This window comes from Macrosteles quadrilineatus, unplaced genomic scaffold (assembly GCF_028750875.1).
Source record: "Macrosteles quadrilineatus isolate MER2022 unplaced genomic scaffold, UCM_ALF_1.0 Scaffold_7__1_contigs__length_78375512, whole genome shotgun sequence".
NCBI lineage: Eukaryota > Metazoa > Arthropoda > Insecta > Hemiptera > Cicadellidae > Macrosteles > Macrosteles quadrilineatus.
In genome coordinates this window covers 2164990-2190342 of record NW_026542600.1, presented here as the reverse complement: position 1 = coordinate 2190342, position 25353 = coordinate 2164990, and the positions used below count along the sequence as shown (strand labels likewise).

Genomic DNA, 25353 nt, shown 5'->3' with positions numbered 1-25353 from the left:
TCCTACTACAAAGAAAAATACCAACCATCTTCAAGTAAATTTGATAACCACTTACCACCCTGGCCTGCAACAACTAAACAACCTCCTCAAAACAGGTTTCAAAATCCTAGAGTCCTCCAGCCAAACCAAAAACCTCCTTTCAAGAGCCCCTTCCATAATCTATAGGCAACCCCCAAATTTGAGGAATATGCTAGTCCACCCAAAACTCCCAAATCCATCAAAAATACCATCTGAGAAACCAAGACCGGGCTCATACCCATGCAATGAAAACCGATGTAAATCTTGCCAGATACACCATCCTACAGAATCTTTTACCAGCACACACCATAACAAAAATTACAGAATCCAAGGCCATCATACCTGCAGCTCAGAGAACCTTATCTACCAGCTTCAATGTTCACATTGTCCAGCCCAGTACATAGGCCTAACAACCGAGACTCTCCGAAAACGCATGAACGGCCATCGACATGATGTTAACACTAGCAAAGAAAAACCAGTTGCACAACATACCTTATCCCACCAACTTCTATTTGATGACTGTTTCACCATAAAAGCTCTAAAATCATTGCCAAAGAACCAATGCAATAGTTCAATGCTCAGAAGATGGGAATTAGCTTACCAGTTTGTGACCAACTCCAGAACCCCACCTAACCTCAACATTAGATAATATCCTATATCCTCACCCTCACAGCTAACTCTTAAGTATTTATTTCCATGGACAAAACTAATTTGCTTTTCAATATACATATTATATGTAAATACAATATTGCAATGTGCCTGTATTTAGTGCTTTGTGTAGTGTCAGTTGGACAACCTGTCAGACATTTTGAATTCAAACTGTGTCATCCTATTTTAAACTGTTGTTCTTGTAACTACCATCTAGGCCTACTTCTGAAGAAGCCTCTGAAAGAGGCGAAATATTAAGTATTATTATGTGTGTAATTTTATGTGTTCTTTGACTCTTCTGCAACCTTTCATCAGGTGAGTTAGCTGTGTCCTCTCCATCCTATATATTTATTTAATCCAAGCTAAATGCTTTTTCCTAAAAACATAACCTTTGCAATGATCATTTTGTACTTATATGCCAACCCCGTACAAAGGACAGGTATTCTGCTAGTTCTACAATACACAAGAGCTGTCCAGAAAGTTATTAACTTAAGGTTAAACTTTTGCCACTTCTTTACCCCGGAAATACAGGATTAAATAAATGAAGATTTAAAATAAAAAATAAAGAAAAACATTGGTTTGCACAACAAAAAAATAGTGAGAGTGTTTACAGTCGCATTTACTCTGGGCGCGCGGACCCTAGTGTACTAACCGTCTTGAGAATTACGGCTCACTCACCCCCACAGCCCACAACCCTCAGCCGCTGCACTGACGGCTTTACCGTGTGGGCCAGATGTTTTTGGAAATAAGCAATAAACACTCCCCTCTACACCCTCCGCCCTACCGCGGCCGCGCGCCCAGACTAGCTGCGACTACTGTACCAAAAACCAATATTTTTGTTAGGATCCCATCTAAACCTCTTATTCAAGGCTTACGTTTTCTTGATTTTCCCCCTTATGAATGGATATAGATTCAAAGGCTTTACTTTTTTTGTTCACAGGGAACAAGTGAAATATTATCAACCTTTCCTTCTGTTTCATCTCTAATTAATCAGGAAAGCGCAACAGCTGGAGTTCTCAAGGAGCTTGGATTGCACTGTAAGCAACAACAATGTAAGCCCAAATACAAACAAATACACAAAATGTTTTTACAAAAATGTTTGGCAAATATTTTTGCAGTAAGGAATAACAATGTATTGTCACACTCTCGTAACATGTTTCCTGAGCCAAGTAAATGTAGTTCAATATTTTCTCCTAACAGCTAGAAATTTTAATTTCAAATTGGCAAGTACAGGGCAGTACAATTACTATCAATTAATGTTAAAACACATTCACTACCATGTCTCACAAAGCCCTTCATACAGAGGAGTGTGGCGGTGGTAGACAATGTTTTAATACATCTATACCTTAATAATTTTTCTTTACTACTTTATCTTTACAAGTTAGCAATATAGAGATTGTCTTTAGCCATTAAAATATGGCCTCACTACTTTGTAAATAATATTACGAACGTTCAAAAATGTAGTTTTGTGCGATTTATGTCAAGTTTTCGTCCAATTTTTATTGCATAATCATCCATGAAATAACTAACGGCTGTTCGGATTATTTTTCCTAGCTGTCACTGATATGTTTACAAATGTTGTTTACAAATGTTGTTTACAAATACCGCAACCTTTTTCAATCACTTTTTTAAATGCAAATCCCAACCAAGTGAGATTAAAAACGTTTTTCTTACATAACGGATTTAATTAATCGAAAGTGCAATAACATAGTGTAATAGTGTAACCGTAAATGAAATTAAATAACTAGGCATCATCCAGTTCAGGAACCAGAGATTCTTTGTGTATAAATTGTTCTTGAGTTTTGATAACCAGAAAGAAGACCTTGAATCAGTGTTGTATACGGCTGGGAAACTTAAATTTAATAATGATCGTCGCCAATCTTAGAAACATGGTTTCCACTCATTGACGGCGCTACAATGGCGGTTGTGTAAAGTGTAAAGTAAAAAATCACAACTGCAGTGGGTGATTGTAACATAGGTTTACGGATGATGCTAAACTCGCTTTTCTAATGTGTTATTTTCTGTTCCTACCATTGACTATATATATATATATATATATATAGTCAATAGTACCTACTCACCGTGTGATGCAATCGCTGGACCATACAGCCAATAGGCCCATAGCCCATCTCTTGGGTACGTACGCCTACCAATTTATTCATAACAACCTTTTCGATGACGATCCTTGATACCGGTACTTTTCCATGGAATACATGGCCTACCTACTTAAGAAATAAAATTACAAACGTCCAAAAACCCAACGTTGTGTGATTTTTGTCACATTTCCTTCTAATGTTAATAGATAGCCTTTACCAATCATTGTTTAGAGAATACGTAATCTATTAAATAACAAAAAGTTGTTTGTATGAGGTTGTTTTTTTTTCTCAAACTGACACCGATAAGTTTACATTAAAAGTTGTTTACAAATAAAGTAATTAATGGGAAATAGCTTTGATTGCCGTTTTAAAACATTTTACGAGAAAATCCAAAACCAAGAGATCAATAACCTCTGGACTTGATTAACTCATTTCATTAGTCGGCTGTACTATAGTTCTCAACTGTGAACGTTGGTTTTTGGTACCGGTTCTATTCCTTAGAACCGTTGGTACTGTTGGTAGCAGCAAGAATCATTTTTAAGTACCAACACATCACTGTACTTTACAAATTTTTTATCGTTGGTGTTGCACCTTATTTATTATTACAGGCGTATTCAATTTAATTGATGTCTTAACTGTACAATTTTTGCTTTTTATTTCTTGATTCCAAAATGTTAGTTTATGCTAAGAAAACGATAACGCATTTTAGTAAAACATTTATTCAGCAAACAATCATGAATTGTTTAAACGCTTTACGTTGTTTGCATCAATAGTTCGTGGCCTATTTTAGTAATTTTTATTATAAATTACCAATCTAAATCGTCTATAGTACTTCATTTTATATAGTAAGCCGTCATTTCGGGTCATCATTGGTCCAAACAAATATAAATTGTTATGATGAAATTTGATGACATTAACAAAGATTTCAGTAAACTACAATAATCTTTGTTTACCAACAAACCCCAACATCAGGTCTTATATAATCATATGATTTATATTAAGACAGAAGAAGAGACCAGCACATCCTCCTCTCACAAGTCGAGCGTCTGGGGTTGGTCTAGTGAAATTCATCTTTAAGATTCGATAAATGAACTCGGTTTCTTCTTAATCTTCCCCCATTTTCCGTTTCCACTATGTAGGACCTGGGCTGTTCGTGCTTACGGATGATTCTTCCTTTTACTTGCTTGTCCCTGACATAAACCATTTGTCCATCTTGTAGCTCTTCTCTTTCTCTCGTTGCATGCCTCTTATCGAACCAGATTTTCCTTTTACTTCTTATCTGTTCTTCTTTGGATCTCAGTGTTTTGAGACCGGGTGTTTTTGGGACAAGGTTGACAGGAGCAATGGGCACAGTCCCTCTTACCTTCCTGTTCATAAGCAACTCTGAAGGAGAGTAACCATTCTCTAAAGGTGTTGAGCGGAAAGCCAACAGGCCCTCATGTATGTCTTTGCACTTGAGAATAATCTTCTTAGCAGTTGCTACTGCTGACTCGGCCAGACCATTGGACTGTGGATAGTTAGGACTACTAGTTGTTATAGTAAAACCCCAATCTCTTCCAAAGTTCTTAAAATCTTCGCAATCAAATGGGGAACCATTATCACACCGAAGTGTGTGTGGAATACCAAATTGTGAAAAGATCCTTTTCAGTATTTTGATTGTGGGTACTGCAGCAGTCGACTTTGTTGGTATCACATCCAAATACCTTGAGTAGTAGTCCTGTATCACAAAAAACAATTGACCCTTGACTTTGGCGAAGTCACATCCGACTAGGGACCAAGGGAGATCAGGAAATGGAGTATTAATCAAGGGTTCCTTTCGTTGATTCCTGTGGAGCATGCATGTATAACAATCCATCACTTTTTGTTTGACATCGTTGGATATCCCAGGCCACAAACAGTGTCTTGTGCAAGACGTCGACATTTTGTAACTCCTAAGTGGCCAGAATGAAGTTTGTTTAAAATCATTGGCCTTAACCATTGAGGAATAACTATTCTGTTCGCCATCATGAGTAAACCATTATTCCATGATAAAGAGTCACGGAACTTGTAGTAGGGAGTTAATTTTGGATCTATTCTACCATTAGAAACCCAGCCATTTTCAATGGCATGTTTGATCATTTTTATAGTCAAATCACACTCCGACGTTTTTTCAATTTCTCTATGAAGAACATCAGTTACGGGTAAGTTTTCCTTAACACTTGTTATTTCTTCTTCCAAAACTTCACAAGCTGATATTTCTACATCATTAATAATATTTAAACCTTCCACTCTGGAGAGAGTGTCTGGTACAAAAAACTTCTTGCCTGACACATGTTTCAAATCATAATCGAAAGCTAGCAACTAAAGACAAAATTATCCAAAATTATCCAAAATAACGAGTAACTGCATTTTTATGTACATAAATAAATCTACAATAATAAATAATAATAATAAATCTTCATTTTTTCATCTGCTTATAGGTAGCAGTAGAATTACAATTTCACCACGAACTCGCCTTGCTCCGGACAAACCTGGAGCTTCTATTCACCAATCCTCTAAGACCAATAAAAGAAAAAAAAGTAAAAAAATCACTGCTTTAGTTAAGAAATTTGAAGCGAACCCCCTCAAGGAGAAAGCTGATCTTGAAAAGTCATTGGAGCAAGCTAAACATAAGGTAATTTTAAAAAACTCAAGCTAAGAGTTTGAAACCTATCTATTAAACCAATTAAAACCAATTGCATTTACATATAGTTTAAGGGTGTAGCATAGAGCACAAGGGCCTAGATTTTTTAGGATTTTTTGAGAGGATAGCAGGCTTACCTGAATGGGAAAGAGTCCAAACTGGCACAGGAACACAAAACATTACACTATATACAGAAAACATTAGAATATTTCACTGTCACTGACAGCATTTTCAACTAAGGAAGAGAGAGTTTTCTAGATGTCCAAAATGGTGGGTGAGTTGTTGAGTCAGTGTTGCCAATAGTATGAATTCAAAAAACACAGTTTCAGTTTATCATATATGCACTATATATATATATGAATAAATATGTAAGCCTGCTAGTTGGGTTGGATGTTGAAGTGGATTGGGTTAGATGAAAGGTGGTTGTCCTTGAACACTTTCAAATCAAAATTGAAAACATATTTAATACAAAAATGCCCGTATACAGTGGAGGATTTTTTTACATGTCAAAATATTTCTATTTAATTGTGCCTGTATTTATATATTTATAAATTTTTTAATACTAGAACTTATTATATTGATTTATTACATCTAAGTATTAATATGCTGTATTAATTTATGTATTTTATGACGATTGTTAAAACATTGTGAAATGTCTACAACAATAAATTGATTTGATTTGATTTGATTTATTATCTTAGGTTTATATTTAGGTTTGGTTTTACTAAGTCTAGACAACCCCCAAACATAAACCTAAGATAATACCTTTCATCTAACCCACTCCACTTCAACATCCAACCCAACTAGCAGGCTTACATATTTATTCATATATATATAGTGCATATAAGATAAACTGAAACTGTGTTTTTTGAATTCATACTATTGGCAACACTGACTCAACAACTCACCCACCATTTTGGACATCTAGAAAACTCTCTCTTCCTTAGTTGAAAATGCTGTCAGTGACAGTGAAATATTCTAATGTTTTCTGTATATAGTGTAATGTTTTGTGTTCCTGTGCCAGTTTGGACTCTTTCCCATTCAGGTAAGCCTGCTATCCTCTCAAAAAATCCTTACATATAGTTTAGTTAGACAATAATACCATTATTAACTTCATTATCACTACTAGGTAATACACGTTGGGAAACTAATTGTATGCAGGCTATGTATAAAAAAATAAAAGGTTTAACACAAAAATATTTAAAAATACAAGTTTTTGCAAAATTACAAAAAATTTACTAAACAAACATGCGAAAAATTTGTCAATGTAAGAAAGATAGCACGTAAACTTATCTTTCAAACAAAAAAAGTTTTTCCCAATCCGATACATGGTATGTAAAATACAGGTATTTTTAATATAGCCCTGTCTGCCATTTTGATGACGTCATAACCGGGAAATGCAGTAGGGGCAGACGTGACACCCAAGATAAAAACACTTCTTTAGACACCTACATCACGGTACTTAGACACTTAGATCGCGCCACTGATCCTTCGGGTTAAAATACGCACATAGTGGCGTCCCCATCTTAAATAATTGATAATTGATACACCAACATTAAATGGTAAAACTTTATATGACTTGCACACAGCCCTAGATGTCGGACTAGTAGGCGTTTTTGCACCAAATTAGGTGTTTTTGTGAGATTGATCTAGTTTCTTGACTTAAGCTTTTGAGTAAAGCATATCGAATGTGGTATTTTTGTAAAGCTCTTTAAACGTTCTACAACCTTTTCCATAGATTTTTTCTGATATATTGTATCAATAAAATGTTATTAACAAAAATAACACAAAAATATTTAAAAACAAGGGTTTTTGCTAAGTTACAAAAAATGTACTAAACATACAACAAATGTTTAGTGTGTTTTGTTATTATGGGTGTATGAAAGATAACATGTAAACTTATCTTTCAAACAAAAAAAGATCATCCCGATCCGACAAATAGTATGCGAAATATATACTTTGAAAGAAATCCTTTGCCGCCATATTGATGACGTCATAGCCGGAAAATGTGGGGGGTAGAAGGGAAACACCTAGGTTTTTTAAACTCCCTAGACATTAAACTAAAAGGTTATGCGAGAATATTGAGTATACGCAAGTTTGCACACTAAAGTATGTAGTCAGCTGCTGGACCACCATTTACATTGTCTCAAAAAATATTGGTGTCTCAATAATTGCCCTATGAGACCAGTAAGATTGTATTGAGAGTTTTTTTTTACCTGCCCCTTAAGGATATATAAAGCTATATATGCTTTCAGCTCATCTGAGCCTACTTCTCGCCACTTTTCATCTGATTTCAGAGACTTTCAGCTTTCATTCAACGATTGTTTTTGTGTGTTCATTATTAGTCTCTGTACACACCATATCCTAACCCAGAACTCCTGGCAGAGAAATGCCCCCATACAGTCCATTTCATTTGGGTTCAGTCCTAGGCTACAAGAGGTACATAAACCAGGTGTTCCTTTTAATCAAATGACAAATACTTATAATAGATATTCAATGGTGAGTTTTCCACATCAAGCCAAGGCCAATCACCATCTTGGAATTTTGGTTTTTTAAAAGCGGGTTTGGACGCAAGCATACGCGGCTTGGTCTTCGAGGTTTTTTTTATTATTCACTTTTGTGGTGGATGAGGCTTACTTATTTCACCAATCACCTCGGCTTGGTTGTGAAATAAACAACTAGGCTTTTCTTGAAAATCTGATCGTAAATTCTGGTTGGGGTTATTTGTGATTTATACACTAGGACTACAATCACCCCACACAAAAGTGTGTTTTCATCAATAGCAATGAGTTCATGACCTACTTGATCAACATCCATATAACCTGGTTCTTGAACAGAACCATTAATTTGCCTATCACTAACATCAATTTCTTCGTTTTCAAATTCAGTTTCGTCATTATCAAGATCAATGTCATTGTCCCGGTACTCATGTGGAATGAAGTCGTCTTCGTAATCACTTTCTAAAAGCATTAGATCTATTTCAGAACGCCTAATGTCTTGTTCCATTTAAATAAAATAATACAGTAACCAAACAAAACATGACATAGTGAAACAATAAAACGTCACTCACACAAAGTACCAGGAAACAATCGTACAAAACAAATAAATGTTTTATAGACGGTAATGTTAATCTTTGCCATTGCTGACACCACGACAACAGTAAATGCCACTTCTTTGAAAACAAAACCAATAAAAAAATGTATATATTATAGTTATTTTAGCTTTAAAAAGCTTTAAAAACACCACCGACTAAGTTCTGCAAGCGCATCAAATGCACAGGTCTGTCCATATTTAAAATTTTTTAAATGTAATTTACGCAATATTTTTAACAAACTAAGCATCATGTCTGACAATACTACCCACACTATCTAGCAGCATCCAGACGAACTATAAATACACCAGCGCTGTAGAGAACATTGTGTTTATTAAAAACGGAACCATTACTATCGGGCATGGAAGCCTAATATCGGGGCAAGCGGCTGCTGCACGGGACAGTTCCATAAGTCTAGGCCAATAAATAATTTCATTTTGCGTACTTTTTTGGCTCAGTTTTTTTTTCTTTTTTTTTATTAGCTCACCAGAAGATTTTATAAATGATATAATAGCTAACTGGCTAAATAGTTTGACGTTCATTGTCCTAGCCAGTATGTTTGTTAGCAGTTTCAATTTAGACTCATTCGGTCTTTTAGCATAGTTGCCAAGTTAGATAACAATTCCATCAAATTACTCTGATAAATTTAAACCTTAACTTTATAGAGAAATGAGCTGGAGTCTGAGGACCAGGAGCAGATGTGTGACGTCACTGTAGGTCTACGAGCTGACAGTGAACATTACAGAATTCTCAGCTCATCTGTAAACTCCTTGCAACAACAACTTCAGAAGAGCAACAAGGAAATACAGAAGAGCAACAAGGAAATACGTAAACTGAAGAACTTGTGTAAGACCCACAGTCGGAAGATCAAAGAACTTGAAAAGCGTAATGGCGGTTCCAAACTGCCTCGATCACAAAGGTTTGACTATTTAAGAGATCTTTTTAGGTGTAGGTATTGTATCAGCTACAAGACACATGTAGTTCAAGGTCAAGTTGTATCAGTGGACTGTAAATCTGGACTAATCCTGTGGGCTGGTGGAGTCAACAATGTAGATTGTTCACTGCTTCCCGGTTCCTCATTGTCTCGTTCGTCAGTGTTAAAAACACTTACTTGTTCCAACCTTTCTATCAAAAGTATTTGCATTTTTAGCGAATTTCCCTACAGGGAAGTAGCTATTACTGTAGGTGGTAAGACCTAGGCCCGGGACCGATTTACTTTTCCATTTTGATGTCCCCAGAGGCCAAAAACACCATTTGCTCAAATTTTTATATACAGGGTGGTCATAAATTATTGTACACATTTTAAGATTAAATAAATAAATAACCAAGCTACATAGAAACATGGGAATCGTTTAATTAAATAGCAAATTTAAGACAGTTTTATACAGTAATTTCAAAAAATGTATTATAAAAATGTCAGCAATTATGAAAAGTTGTTATAAAGACTGTAAAAATCACTTTAACTGTTATTGTAAATTATGTCCTTCTGAGATAAGGACCCTTTATACTATATTGTGGACACTTCCCAGTTGTTCGAACTGTCTGTACCACCATTTTATAGAATTTTTAGGCGGAGAATTAGGCCGGCCGCACACCTGATACAGCACGGCACGGCAAGGCGAGGCGAGACGTCTTTGCCTCGCCTTGCCGTGCCCGATGGAGATTTGAGATGCATACGGCACGGCACGGCAAGGCGACTTTCACATGGTCGATCCCATGGTTTCAGTAAAGTGATGAGATACTGTGTGTTGTGAGGTTGTTTGTACATTTTGTGACACTTTGTACTACACATTTTGTGAGAATGGATGCAGAAAGCGAAGAAGAGGCTGCTGCCATAGCTGCTATATGGTACCTAATGAATGTAATGGATGATCTCTCCAACAGAGCATCGTTGGTGCATCTCATCAACCAAAAAAGGAACTTGAAACCATTCATTGCAGAATTAAGAGCAGATCTGGAAATATTTCATAATTACAGGGCTTGTAACAGGTTATTTTTTTTATTTTTTTGTTATTTTTTTTGCTCTTGGTTATTTTTTGTTATTTTTTTTGGAATTTGGTTATTTTTTTATTTTTTTGGGGATTTTGGTTATTTTTTTTTATTTTTTAGGGCAATCAGGTTTTTATTGATCAATTTTGATGAAGCTCGTAAAACTTTTAAAACTCATGAAATGCCCCCAATGAAGAGGGGTAGGATTAGTAACATAAACCAAAATGAACATAGATTTATATTCTTGTCTTTGTACATTTGATTCTGTATTTAAGACCTGTGACTTTATACATATTTGTATGTTTACATATTGTTATGCTATTTAAAATTAACAATTTGTTTAAATAATTAATACCTGTTTTATTTGGTTTATGATACTTGTCAACCTGAACTGAGGGGGAAATTTCCCGCTCCAAGGACAATTAAAAAACAAATTAATTATATTTGTTTTTGTATTTTTTGTCTAAATAAATGTTTAAAAAGGAAAAAAATGGAAAAAGTAAGGGGAGGATGGGAGGACTTTTTTCTATTTTTTTCATTTTTTTATTATTATTGCCTTAGTAGATTATCACTTACCTAGTTCAAAATTATCCTATGTCATTTTATTTTATTATTGTAAACTAGCGTTTTTATGCAATCTAGACATATTAATTTTTAAAACATAAATTGATTTTTAATTGAGTTTTTATTATAGGTATTTAACCTATTTGATTAAGGTGTTTAAACATGAATTTAAATTTGTTACCGTTTTACAGAAGAATATTAAAAATGTAACTAAAATAGTTTCTTAATAGTTTTGCCTGCTTTTCATTTTGCTAACTTTGGCCTAACTTCAGTTTCTTTCCAGGCCGCTTACAATTATCATCACTCATTCTTCAGGACTATCTTAGTTAATTCAACTTCAGATAGGCTATGTAAATGTAATTAATCACAAGGATAATGATGAGATAACGTAATATTTCAGCACCCAATAATCGATACGTAATTTATCTAAAAGTTCACAACCTCAAATCACGGTCAATTGTTTTACAACGCACGCAGTAAGGGCATCAGTGATATGTCTAGTGTCTATGTGACCATAGATAAAAGGAGTATAGACATAGATAAAAGGAGTATAGACATATACTCCTTTTATCCTTTGTCTATACTCCTTTTATCTATGATGTGACTAACTGACAGTGACAGTGACACTCCCCCGCGCAAAATGACGGCTAGCGAATCCACAGTGGGAACGGGGAGCGAGTAGAACTGGTGGAAGTGGAACCTGGAACCACTATTTTAGTAGTGGTCCAGCTCTTACTACATGGCTACATGTGATAGAATCAATGCCCGCCCCCGTACCATCAAAGCTTTTGGTGAATATAGTCGTAGTGTACGCCTTTTGCCGTGACATGAAAAATGTTGTAAAACACTTAATATATTTCTAAGACTAGGTAAATTGTTTGGTACTTTCTTTATTTACTGGTTAGCATAAAAGTATACTACGAAAACATATTTACTTCAACAGTAAAATATATATATAGGGACACCCAAGGGGGGGGGGTTGTAACCCCCAAAACCCCCCCTTGGCTACGCCACTGACCGTATTTAATTATGAAGACATTAAGTCGTGCAGTGTGCACCGTGTACAAGTAAACTTGTTGGTTGGATTGTAGTAAATAGTTAACCTGTCTTCAAAATGCATTCAATGCTGTGCTGTTGGCTGTTGGCTGTAATAATATTACTTATTAGGGGAAAATATAAGAAACACAGGTAGCTTTCATAGTACAGTGCAATTAGCTTAGAAAAAGGGCAAACCGGGACATCCAAAAAAAAAGTTTCAAACCAGCGCCAAATTGTTGAATACACTTCCCTCAATATGTAAAAAAAAGTTACACTGATTTGAGTGTCGGGTTTGGGGGGGAGGGGGTGAAAATGGGGTGAAAATAGGACTTTTTTTACATTTTTGCAAATAACTCAAAAACGGTGCGTTTTTCTCAAAATATAATGAATTACATAAATAATCTACATTAAATTTTGTACAAAATGATACCATACAACACCTATCTACTATAAACGGTTCAGGAGATATTGGGGGACAAATGTTAATTTTTCTAAAAATTCTAAAAAAAAGTAGGGTTTAAATGTAGGAAAACCATGGACACCCATAAAAAAAGTTTCTAATGAGTGCTAAATTGTTCAACAGACCTCCCTTAACATTTGTAAAAAAGTTACACTGATTTGAGTGTCGGGTTTGGGGGGGGGGAGGGGGTGAAAATGTGGTGGAAATAGGACTTATTTGACTTTTTTGCAAATAACTAAAAAACGGTGCGTTTTTTTCAAAATATAATGAATTACAAAAATAATCTACATTAAATTGTGTAAAAAAATATACCATACAATACCTATCTACTATAAACGGTTCAGGAGATATTGGGGGGCAAATGTGAATTTTTCTTATAATTCTAAAAAAATAGTTTTTTAATAGGAGGAAAACCATGGACACCCATAAAAAAAGTTTCTAATGAGTGCTAAATTGTTCAAAAGACCTCCCGTATAAATAAGTTTGAACGAATAAATAATATCATACTTTCATCAGGTTTGATAAAATTATTTTGTTTATTTATTTTTAACACAGATATTTACTTAATATCTTATGATAAAATACACAAGAAATTGAATGGTAGAATGTTCACTGTTTTTTTGTATCTAGCAAGGTCGGGTTGTCTTTTCAGGTATTTAAGTTATATTAAGTAAAAGTTTCGTGTCCAGGTAAGTACATACATCCAGTTCAGTTCATCCTATTTTAATTTCCTTTTCAGTCCTCTCCGAACATATCAATCTCTTCCGCTGCATCCTCGTTAGTGATTATATCTCGGTTATCACACCCTAAACCTGAGCAGTTGCCGCACATATTCGAACATTTCAGTCCGCTTTGTCTGCACTCGCATTTGCGCACACATTCATCCTTACATGAGCATATGACTAGGGATAGTAGCTCAGGAGGAGCTGCGGGGCTCTCTGTGGTATGAGGTCTAAGATGTTCCCCAACCTTCTTCCAACCCCAATCAAGGGGACTCTTATTGACCCCTAGCCACTGCTGCACCTGGTGGTACACTCTGAATGTGTGCTGCCTAGCAGCTGCTGAAGTGGGAGGAAGAGCAGCTAACTTGATCATTGAATGCAAAGGCTGCTTTGATATAGCTTGTAAGTAGCACTGGTAGCGAAGAGCATCCAACCCTCCAGTAATCTTTCCTCCAAATACTGCTACAAAAAATTTTTCTCCAGCATCAGCAATTTCATCTTGGTCTGCATTCGGATCATTAAAAACAAGGAGTTTTGATTTGAGAGCCTTGTTAGCCTGCACCTTTCTAAAGGGTGTGTTCTTGCCTTTGTTAAATACTGCTGACACAGTGTCACATCCTGTGAATGCGTACACTGGTAGCAGGACTTCTTTCATTTCACCCATGGCTTGCTGAATTTTTGAAATGTAGTGAACCCTTTTCTCTTGATTGCCTTTCTTTGGTAACACCATTTTCAAATTGTTATTGGGTGGTGCAAGGGCAGTTAATAGGACTAACAAGTCTGTGTCGTCACCTACCACTGAAGCTCCAAGCCCCTTCTCTGCTTCTCTCAGCGCTGTATTCACTATCATTATGTCTGCATCCCCTGGTGCTTGATATACTACGCAGCCAGTCTTCTTTAGGTGGACCATGAGGAGGGAAATCAGTCCCATTTTGTTTTTGGGATTTGCGAGGAATTCATTTTGATTCAAGTTCACAATAATTGAGTCTTCAACTTTAACCTCGATACTCATGGTTGCCCGTGACCTACGCAGGTGTTCTTCGTCTTTAGTGTTTCCCTCCTCATAGCTGTCAAATACAACAACAGTACCTTGCCCATAGTGAGTTAAGACATATGTTGTGTACTGGTTGCAAATCTCCCTGAAGTGAGCTGGGCGTTGCCAGACCACACGATGGAGCAGGTGACCTCCGTCAATGATATAAGGACTTTCATCTTCGAGAGGGATTGGCGATAATTCTTTTGCTTCTGTCTCCAAGACTGTTACAAATGAAGATTTTTTACCCTTTCTCATTAAACCAGATTCGTCAAATAGTGATGGGGGATACGCACAAAGTTCGAATTTAAATATTTCTGCCAGCCTCGCGTCACTCCTGACGGTGCAAACCATCCGATGTAATAGTGTATTAGGGTTCACACAAACAGTGTCATTGTTTATTCTCACCGATTTAGTCATAGAGGCTAGAGACTTCACAGCTACCTTTCTCCTTAGCTGTATCTGACTAAATGGTTTACCCTCAATTTCTTTCATAGCTTGTAATCCAATTTCAAATGCTTGGTCGCAGTTGACATTTTTATCTGCGACAGCCCCTGTTGAGAGCGAGGAAAGTTCTTTGGATTTCAAAAATGGGTTATGCTCCTCAAGCCAAGAAATAAACGCTTGCAAATCTTTAGAATTTCTTTTTTGTCTTGCCTCTCGTAGTTCTACATGCTGCTCTGATTTGACGCTTCGCACTCCTGCAAACTCCTCCACTGCCTCGACGACTTGGGAGCAAATCGGCATGGAGTTAATCCACGTTGCAATAGTTGCCGCTGTGATTCCTCTGCCCCCGGTTAAGCCACCAATACTACTTAAGGATCGCATCAAAACCTGTTCAATGGTCATGTCACTCCACACTCCAGACCAAAACTTTTCGGTGCGCCGGAAGGTAAAATAACCACGATTGACAAACAGTTCGTATTCTTCAGGATTCATTGATGTTTTAAGGGCTAATGAGCTTATTAGGTACACGAATGCAGATTTAGCATAATTTAGGTGACCTGATGAATAGAAAATAGGAAGCATTTGGTGGACACAATACAAGTGGAGGTTAAAGTCACCACTTCTTTCTGCTCTAATAAACATTCTAACTAGTTCAACCATTTCTATGAACTGAATCCATAGCTTTTGTGTTCGCCCTGATTCTTTGGATTGTTGAAGCTGGTCCTTCAAAATTTCCACAAAGTTCTTTACAGCAGTTGACTGTGTGATATCTTCAGCGGATGCTTTTCCGTGCTTAAGAGATGAATAGAAAATGTACAGCAGTTCTTTATCAACAATAAAGCAAGATGATTTGGTCTTCAGAAATACGGTAATTAGTGCTTCCTCGGCTAAGAAGAGAGCTCGAACAGCCCTGGAATAAGCTTTTCCGTTCATCATTTGTTGAACACTGTTTTTAGCATAGACTGTGCAATACAACTCTTCCAAGCCACTACCTGCCATGATGAATCCAATCGCTGACAGAAAAGACATTAACAGGTGGAACCCTCCAAGGCGAATAAAGAGTGACTTCAATGGGCTGTCATCAGGTGCTGTACCTACCATTTCACACGCTTTAGCGTACAAAGGCTGATCAAATGTCACCATTGTAAGGCTTTGTCCATTGCCAGCACCTTTTTCGGCAGCTTGAAGAAGGGCCGTGTATATTGTTGATGGGTTTGACGGAGCTAAGTTTATGAATGGAAGAGTGATGACAGCGGAGGTTTGGTACTCTTTCGTTGCATACAACATTTCCATGCAGCCACTCCAACCGGGTTTGTACTCTTCTGCACCTTCTAGCCAGGTACCACTCAACCACAACAAATTCAATGTCTGGTCGTGTTCAGATGACAATGGTTTTATTTCATGGGGAGGAATGTTTGTAGCTACTACTTTGGAATAGCCAGACTTACTTTGGGCTCTGTAAGTTTTAACAGCAAATAAGCCTCGCTCATGAATAGCGTGAGAACTAACATTCGATCGAGGAACATATTCTTCGACCTGAAGAGCAGATTTAGGCGTCACGCAAGCGATTCCACCCATGGCGTGAAACGTATTGTGGCCATCTAAAGTGTGCACATTGTAGTCTGCGTTATCGAAAACAAACTGCAAATATCCTTTCTCAATTCTGTTACTTTCCAGGGAAGTAACTGACCTTTCATATTTCAAAACTTCTTTATAGGGTACACAGACACCCATGTTACATAGGACATCAATCAAGATCCTTGAACCAAACTGTCTGTGTAATGATACACCAGTACCAAGTTGAACAGGGGACAAAAAAGATCTTGGTCGGGCAGCACTTATTATATTGTGACATATCGTGGTAGTTTTCCTGTCAATAATTTGTTTCGTCCTTTCAATTTTCTGTGGAGTTTGTCTTTTTGAAGTAGGTTGGATAATATCAGATATCAGAACCTTAAGCACTTCAGGAACCATTGCAAGTCCTCCAGTTCTAATTTCATTGATAGTTGGAAACTGTGAGCAGTTATAACTTTTTGACTTGATCTCACGACGAATAATAGCAGCTGCTGTTTTTATGATTCGTAATTCCTCTTGAATTTCATTTTCAATGTTTCTGTTTTTATACCAGTTGTCTGATAAAATATTATGATTTGTTCCGGAAAAGCAAATTATACATTTTTTTCCAGGCAACACTGTAAAATGCAAACTGTTGCCGAAATGATGGGCCAGTTTCCTTCTTAAATGCTTGTCAGTGTATGGCTCTACCTCGGGATTGAGTTGCAGAAATACAGTTTGCAATTCTTCCAAGGAATACTGACATTCATCATTTTCTTCCAAGTAATCACACAACTTTTCAAATGCAAGTTCTCTGATGGCATCAACACTAGAACCACCTTTAGATGTTATTGCTCTTTTGTCAGGCTGTGAAGATCCTGGCTTTAAGAATCGCTGATAGCAGTACCAGTGATATCTCCCTTCACAGCTTACGAAATCTGTAACTTGAGAGAGTCTGCAACTTACCTCATCTCCCCACAGGTCATGCCTGTTGTTTGCATCCTTTCGAATATTGTCAATAACACTTTGCTTTTGCACCAAACTCCATTTTTCTTGGAATAAATTTCTATACTTTGATACATCCACACATAATTGACCACACAGAAAACACAAAGTTTTGAAGTCAAATGACTGACGTGATATCTTAGCAGGAGGAACTGCATCCTGTTTAGGTGGCTTTGGCCTTAATATATAACTTTGTCGACACTTACTGTGTACTTTGGGTGAGGCATCATACAAAATGTTTTCTTTTACTGTGTCCTTTTTAATTTCGCTACACAGTATTATTTTGTCAACAGCTTTTTTAGAAAGAGAAATAAGCTCCCCACCTTTGTCCCTGCAAGGTTGCAACACACACTCTCCCATAACATAAACACTATCACAATTAAAAATACAGTTAAACACAGTATATATTAAAAAAAATATTAAAACACATAAGGACAAAGTTTAAAACATTCCAGCTTCATGATGAAATAAACTTTAAAGCTTTCATTACAAACTGCTTCCTACATTAAGTTATATTTAAAATATTACGATTTAAAACGTTTAAAAACACTAAATTTAAGTAAAACATTGGGTAACCTCACTCTTGGTTGTAGGTCACCTAGCAACATAACTGTCATATTTTTATTTTAAAATGATCATATGTTATTTTTGGATCAACTTTGGTCATTGTTTTTGTTAGAGACAGAGAACAGAAAACAAATTACATTATGACTGACGGTTACATTAAAATTCATTGGTTTTGATGTCTGAAAGACAACTATAAATTTATAAGCCAGTGTAAATTGGTTACATCACAAAAGTGATGCAAAAATTATAATTGTGAAGATGCCATGGTAACAATTATTAAACAAGTTTAACATTAAAGCGTATTGTATAGTTATTATATAAACATAATGTTACTTGTGATTTGATTTTTGTGTGCCATGAAAGTACAATTTCAAAGTAATTTGAGCGATCAATTCTTCAAAAAGCGTTAAAAGGGAAAGAAAAAGTGTTACTTAACGAAATTTACAAAATTACTTATAAATACAATTTCCTGCCCCCGTTTTCACCCCGTCCTACAAAAATCCGACACTCAAATCAGTGTAACTTTTTTACAAATATTGAGGGAGGTCTGTTGAACAATTAAGCACTCGTTAGAAACTTTTTTTCGGGTATCCATGGCTTTCCTCCATAAAAAAACTACTTTTTTAGAATTTTAAGAAAAATTACCATTTGCCCCCCAATATCTCCTGAACCGTTTATAGTAGATAGGTATTGTATGGTATAATTTTGTACAAAATTTAATGTAGATTATTTTTGTAATTCATTATATTTTGAGAAAAACGCACCGTTTTTGAGTTATTTGCAAAAAAGTCAAATAAGTCCTATTTCCACCACATTTTCACCCCCTCCCCCCCCAAACCCGACACTCAAATCAGTGTAACTTTTTTACAAATGTTAAGGGAGGTCTGTTGAACAATTTAGCACTCATTAGAAACTTTTTTTATGGGTGTCCATGGTTCTCCTCCGTTTAAAAAACTATTTTTTAGAATTTTAAGAAAAATTAACATTTGCCCCCCAATATCTCCTGAACCGTTCATAGTAGATAGGTATTGTATGGTATCATTTTGTACAAAATTTAATGTAGATTATTTTTGTAATTCATTATATTTTGAGAAAAACGCACCGTTTTTGAGTTATTTGCAAAAAAGTCAAATAAGTCCTATTTCCACCACATTTTCACCCCCTCCCCCCCCAAACCCGACACTCAAATCAGTGTAACTTTTTTACAAATGTTAAGGGAGGTCTGTTGAACAATTTAGCACTCATTAGAAACTTTTTTTATGGGTGTCCATGGTTCTCCTCCGATTTAAAAAACTATTTTTTTAGAATTTTAAGAAAAATTCACATTTGCCCCCCAATATCTCCTGAACCGTTTATAGTAGATAGGTATTGTATGGTATAATTTTGTACAAAATTTAATTTAGATTATTTTTGTAATTCATTATATTTTGAGAAAAACGCACCGTTTTTGAGTTATTTGCAAAAAAGTCAAATAAGTCCTATTTCCACCACATTTTCACCCCCTCCCCCCCCCAAACCCGACACTCAAATCAGTGTAACTTTTTTACAAATGTTAAGGGAGGTCTGTTGAACAATTTAGCACTCATTAGAAACCTTTTTTTATGGGTGTCCATGGTTTTCCTCCATTTAAACCCTACTTTTTTTAGAATTTTTAGAAAAATTAACATTTGCCCCCCAATATCTCCTGAACCGTTTATAGTAGATAGGTGTTGTATGGTATCATTTTGTACAAAATTTAATGTAGATTATTTTTGTAATTCATTATATTTTGAGAAAAATGCACCGTTTTTGAGTTATTTGCGAAAATGTAAAAAAAGTCCCATTTTCACCCCATTTTCACCCCCTCCCCCCCAAACCCGACACTCAAATCAGTGTAACTTTTTTTTACATATTGAGGGAAGTGTATTCAACAATTTGGCACTGGATTGGAACTTTTTTTTTGGATGTCCCGGTTCAGGTCTAATTGCACCGTACTATTAATAAAAAGTTTACAAACAAACTTAATTAATTGCAATTCATGGGTGTCATCCCCAAAAGAAATATTCTCGTCGTGCCCCTTCAAAATAGTGCCCACAAAATGGGAACACGCGGCTACAAATAGTATTTTTGTGTTAAAGTTTCCTTTATATTGAAGCTGACAAGTTAATACAATGTAAACGTACTTAACTACATAAAAAACATCTTCGTGTGCCCTAATGAGCTTACCTTTAGTTACATAATCAGTCAGTTGAGTATAATAACTCAAATTGTCTTTTCCTTTTTTTTGTAGGGATTTATTGCACAAGATGTGAATAGTACATTATACCTAATGAATATCAACCCGACCTACCATCATAACCTATAATGTTGACTGACCTCTGAGAAAATAAGCCCGGACGCATTTATTTCATTGTGCATGTTTTACAATGTACAGTTTTAGTTTAGCCCTATCAACAAAATAAAAACAAAAAACAAATTTCAGTTAAGTTAAACATGCTGTAACGAGTTAAGGAATCACTTATCAGACACCTTTGTAATATTATATTAGGCCATATGATTATTATATTAGGCACTTTACACATAAAACGAAATGCCACTGCCTTTCTGTACTCTGTTGATGCAGTTGTAAGCGGAACAAGACACAACCATTTTAAACACATACTTAGCGTACAATTAAAGTTATTGATACATTTTAATCACAGTTTTAAAAAACCGCACACTGTTGTTACATCAAACAAGTGTTGAAATGGGTGACAGTTAGCATGCACGTGAGGTACGCCGCCGCTATCTTGCCAGTAGAGAGTGGGGGAAGCGAGACCGAAAACAGTGCCCGCTACGCCACTGAGAGCGCAATCCAGTGGCCTGGACATCGTTGGCCGCGGCCTGTAGTTAAAGGAGGCCGTGGAATAGCTCAACTGCTGAGATAGATAAAGATAACGAGTGGTACAGACACGTCCAGCTACACCACGACTCAGCATACAATGCTTTGTTGACATACAGTAAAGCTCATTAAAATACAATCAAGTAGCATAGGCTATAATACTTTACACTACTGTGTAGATACTCGATTACCTGAGCTAGTAGGGAGGGGGGGTAATGAAAAATACGGTTAATCCAATCTATAATATTAAAACGTCATAGGGTTTTTTTTATTTCACGATTCTGAATTAACCACTTGACGGATTTTCACGATTTTTGTGTTGAAAGAAAGATAATTTTGAGAACTAGGGAATGCCGAAGCCATAATTTTAGTTTAGGGTTTTAGTTTTTTTAGAAATTATGTTTTACATTTTAAAAAGTCCAGCAGCCGACACTAACATTCTACTCTAGCTCTAGCTTTTGGTATAATACCATTTGCTTAACATAACAGCTGTAAACATTCAGCGTTTTGTACACAAATTCAGCATTTGGATGAAAATGAAATGACATACGTAGAATTGACTTATTTATACTATGTGTAATGCTATAATCATTGATACGTTCATTTATTCGGTAAGATGATGAGAGATTACTTAAATATACATAGTGAAATACTAGATGTTCTAATTTATTTTTTTGAGCAGTCTTTAAAATATTTAGTTTGTTTTAGTGGAATATAATTTGTTATAACTAACAGCTGGTTGAATAAAAAAATAATCCATAGAACTATGAGGTTAGTTTAATTACTCTGTGATTTTGTCATTGATTATAGGAAATACAGTGGACTCCCTCTAGTTCGGCTTCGGTCGGATCGGCCGCCGGATGGTCCGGCCCGGTCTCAGCACAAGTCATATCGTCACAGGTGAATTGCCTTCTACAGGATTCAACTTGAATGTTTAGTTTCCAGCCATAGAAGTAAACAATTCATGTCAGTTTAGTTGATGGGTGCTTCTATGGGTGAATTGTTGCATATTACCACAGAAAACATACTACTGTATGTTTTCTGTGATATTACCTATGTAAAACTATGTTACATAACCTCAAAAATTCCGAGAAAATTTTATAAATAGTTTTTCTTCGGTCTAATATGTTGAAATGCAGTGTATAATTAAATATTTCGGACCATTTTTTATGCGGTAGGTTGCCCCATTATTGTTTTTGAAACACCACAGTTTATTTGACAAAAATAAATTAAAGCAAAACAAAGAAATAGCCATCGTTAGCTTCAAGGTCAAGCTATCCGCTTGCACTGACAATCATCTGCTCTTTACACAACTGCTGTCTGCTGTGCACTTGTTTGCTATCTCACAACAGTTTGTGATTGGGTGATTAGTAACCATGGCAACTTGTTGAATGTGTGGATGAAGAGAAACCAAAGAAAGAATAGAAGAACACAGAAGAAAGAATAGGCAGTGTTTTACGTCATCCATTGTTATCTTTATCCTATTTGACGACTGTCGTTATTATATTTAAGACTAAGTACTATGATTTTATGCTGTTTTATGAGTTGTCTAATGTTTTTATCGACATTCTTATGTTCTGAAACAACATGTAGTAGTAGCCTATGCTGACTACGGTAGCAGTAGCTTGCAGTACTGTACTAGACTTTCTATTGTTCTGTTCTTTACGTGATTTTATTGCTGTACGTACAGTGTTGTGTAATTTTTGTTTTGCTTGAGTAAGCGTGATTTTAAATTTTAAACGTTACAGTTTTAGTTTTTATTACTGAACCAAGGTTATTGACTTAACATATCACGATTGCGCAATACTATTATTTGTATTTTGATTATGTAAAATGCACTACATCCGGTTAGTCCGGCCGTTTTGTAGTTCGGCCTGTGGTCCGGTCCCGAGGTGGCCGAACTAGAGGGAGTCTACTGTAAGTAAGATTCTATAACTATTGCTGTATATAAATCGCAGCTCACTAATCTTCTAAAGAAAGCTTATGAAAATTATTTTACTACTCGACTGTTTAAGGAAAGGAATTCATCTTGGCAGCTTTTTCTTCACTATACATTTTGAACTGCTTAAACTAAGCTTGAATTAGTAATATACACACACTATATACAGTTTTAATGGAGTACTCGATTTCCGTACGTAGGACGGGCCAACAGCTCGTATAGTATAAAAACAGATGACAAACCCATTAAAACGCTGTAAACAGCCATTAACGTCACGATTTGCATTTTTATAAACAAAATTCAATATTGCACAATCATTATTATTGTGCAATTATGACAATTTAAATCATTTATCTTGGTTCAGTTGTACAAACGGCAACGTTTAAAATTATAGCTAACTCAAACTCAACTAATAACTAGCCAAACACTGCACTGCTATAAATAACGTAAATATTAAACCTTAGAAAGTGTTATAAGCAATAGACGTTAAGCATGATAGACGGATAGGCTACCGGTAGGTGCTGTATCACAACATAGGAATTGGTAGATAAGTAATAAAAAAGTGTAAAATTATATTTAGAGATAATAAAAACACTCTTAAAAAAGAATGTAACGAGAACAATCTTGTTATTCTTTTTCTTTGTTCTTCTGTCCTTTATTAGGTTTCTCTTCAATTCATACACAAATTCAACAAGTCGCCATATTTAGGCCTACTCATTGCCCAATCACACCTTAGGTACTAAAGTTACCATGGTTACTAATCACTCAATCACAGTTTACTAAGCATTATATTGTCATCATTCCCCAGCTGTTGTATCTGAAATCTGTTGTAACATAGCGCACAGCAGACAGAAGTGTAAAACGGAGCAGACGAATGTTGGCGCAAGCGTTGTTTCCATTTCATTTTCATCAAAGGAGCTGTGATGTTTCAAAAGGGAGGGAGAGGGGGTCGTTATATCAAGAGAAAGGCGCTGACAATTCATTAAGCAGAGGTTACGAACGCTATATAGATATTCTGGCAAAAATAAATTTCTTAAATTGAGGTGACTTATAAGACTCTAATTTTATTTATATAGAAAGATTAAGTTTTCCAGTCCTGTACAACACTGATTCACGGTCTTTTCCCGGTAATCAACATTCAAGTACAACTTGATACACACAATCTCCGGTTCCCGACCTGGATGATGGCTAGTTATTTAATTTAACTGACAGTTACATATTAGTACCCGTGATAAATCAAACCCGTTATGTAAGCCAAAGCCACACGTTATTAATCTCATTTGGTTTTGGATTTGCGTCATGAGTCTTGGGGGGGATGGGCACCCCTGTTTATAGAGATATATTTTTATCAAACTTGGCAAATTTATTTATTTAATACTAAGCTATTAAAATTAGCTCATGATTAGTCATGATTTTGCTGTTATTGTGGAACCCAATTATCAGGGTAATTTATGTTAAATAATATTGTGACCGAGTGTTATTAATTTGTTATTATTTCAGGCCTGCTTTGAAAGAAATTAAAGAAAATAACAGTGTACCACCACCATCACCTACAAAGACTATCTAAGGTAGCTTCCAGTGAAAACGTCGATGGTTCAATTGGACATTCCAAAGCTTGGCTGGCAACTTGGCTCTATTCTAAGCTTGTACCAATTTTGTACTAGTACCTATTTAGTATTGTTCCATAAAGGAAGTATTGTCCGTTAATTGAAATTATGTATTTATTTATATCCATAGTGATGTTTTTTCAGTCAGTATTAATACACTCTACCTTTACATTACATCTATGTTAAAAAAAAAGTTATTTATATTAAAGAATATCTCTTATGTAATTATGTCTTTATTGACCTTATAAATTATTTATATATTAATTACGTAAGCCGATTCTTTGCGTCAAAATTGTGGGCGACTGGGAGGTCGTAGAACGACGGGAGAGGGCTCAAATTAAAGGTCTCGAACCCGTGACGGCGGGAAAAATAGTGAAATTCCCCAAATTTTTACTTAAAATAAAATATAACGTAATTGGGTATTTTTAAGTAAATTAGTTACGCGTATGATAAGTAGTAGAATGAATCATAGGAGTTGGCTCAAATCAAAGGAAGAACGGCTGAAAAAATAACTAAGTTTTTTTCTTCTAATTTTAAGGTTGTTGTTGTGTTGAAGAAATGTTTAACATTAAAAAACATAACATGTTTAACATTGGCTATATAATAAACGATTCAAGATAAAATGGAAAACTTCTGCTTTGTTTTGATTTCAAAACATATGTTAAAGATTTATTCTACACTTTTTTTGTAAATTTACTAACTTGAAATTTATTGTAGTGTATAAACTTTGTATGAAGTGGAATAACCTCAACGGCTACTCTTAGAAAACCAACCTGGGAATAAAGATGAATTAGGAGATTTTTGAACCAGGTAAATGCCTGTTGCTCCAAGCAAAAAAGGAAAAAGGTTCAAATAATAGGTCTATAGCCTAGCATGCATGGTAGTAAAGGGAGCATCCATATATAACAGTAAAACCTAGAGGTAGTTTCCGTTTCTTAAAACTAACCAAATATATGCATGTCGAAGATGCTGATGAAAAGTAATTTCCTGATTGGTTTCGATTACTGGGCAATGGAACCCTAACCAGTCGCAAAATAGTCTGTGATCAGGCAT

At 35.7% G+C, this 25353-nt stretch overlaps 1 protein-coding gene across 5 annotated transcripts in view; it reads left to right on the top strand.

Annotated features, from left to right (window-relative positions):
- The window catches only part of LOC128997887 (deubiquitinating protein VCPIP1-like), a 105756-nt gene extending 81247 nt beyond the window's left edge, over window positions 1-24509 (top strand). For 4 of the 5 annotated variants that reach the window (XM_054423668.1, XM_054423669.1, XM_054423667.1 and 1 more), the window contains exons 14-18: window positions 1607-1718; window positions 5222-5415; window positions 9181-9434; window positions 21565-21654; window positions 24194-24509. In XM_054423668.1, coding sequence (XP_054279643.1) covers window positions 1607-1718; window positions 5222-5415; window positions 9181-9434; window positions 21565-21654; window positions 24194-24260 — 717 coding nt within the window. In that variant the 3' untranslated portion in view covers window positions 24261-24509. The remainder of the gene's footprint in view (window positions 1-1606; window positions 1719-5221; window positions 5416-9180; window positions 9435-21564; window positions 21655-24193) is intronic. The other variant, XM_054423670.1, reaches the window with a different exon arrangement.
- The last annotated feature ends 844 nt before the right edge of the window (window positions 24510-25353 follow it).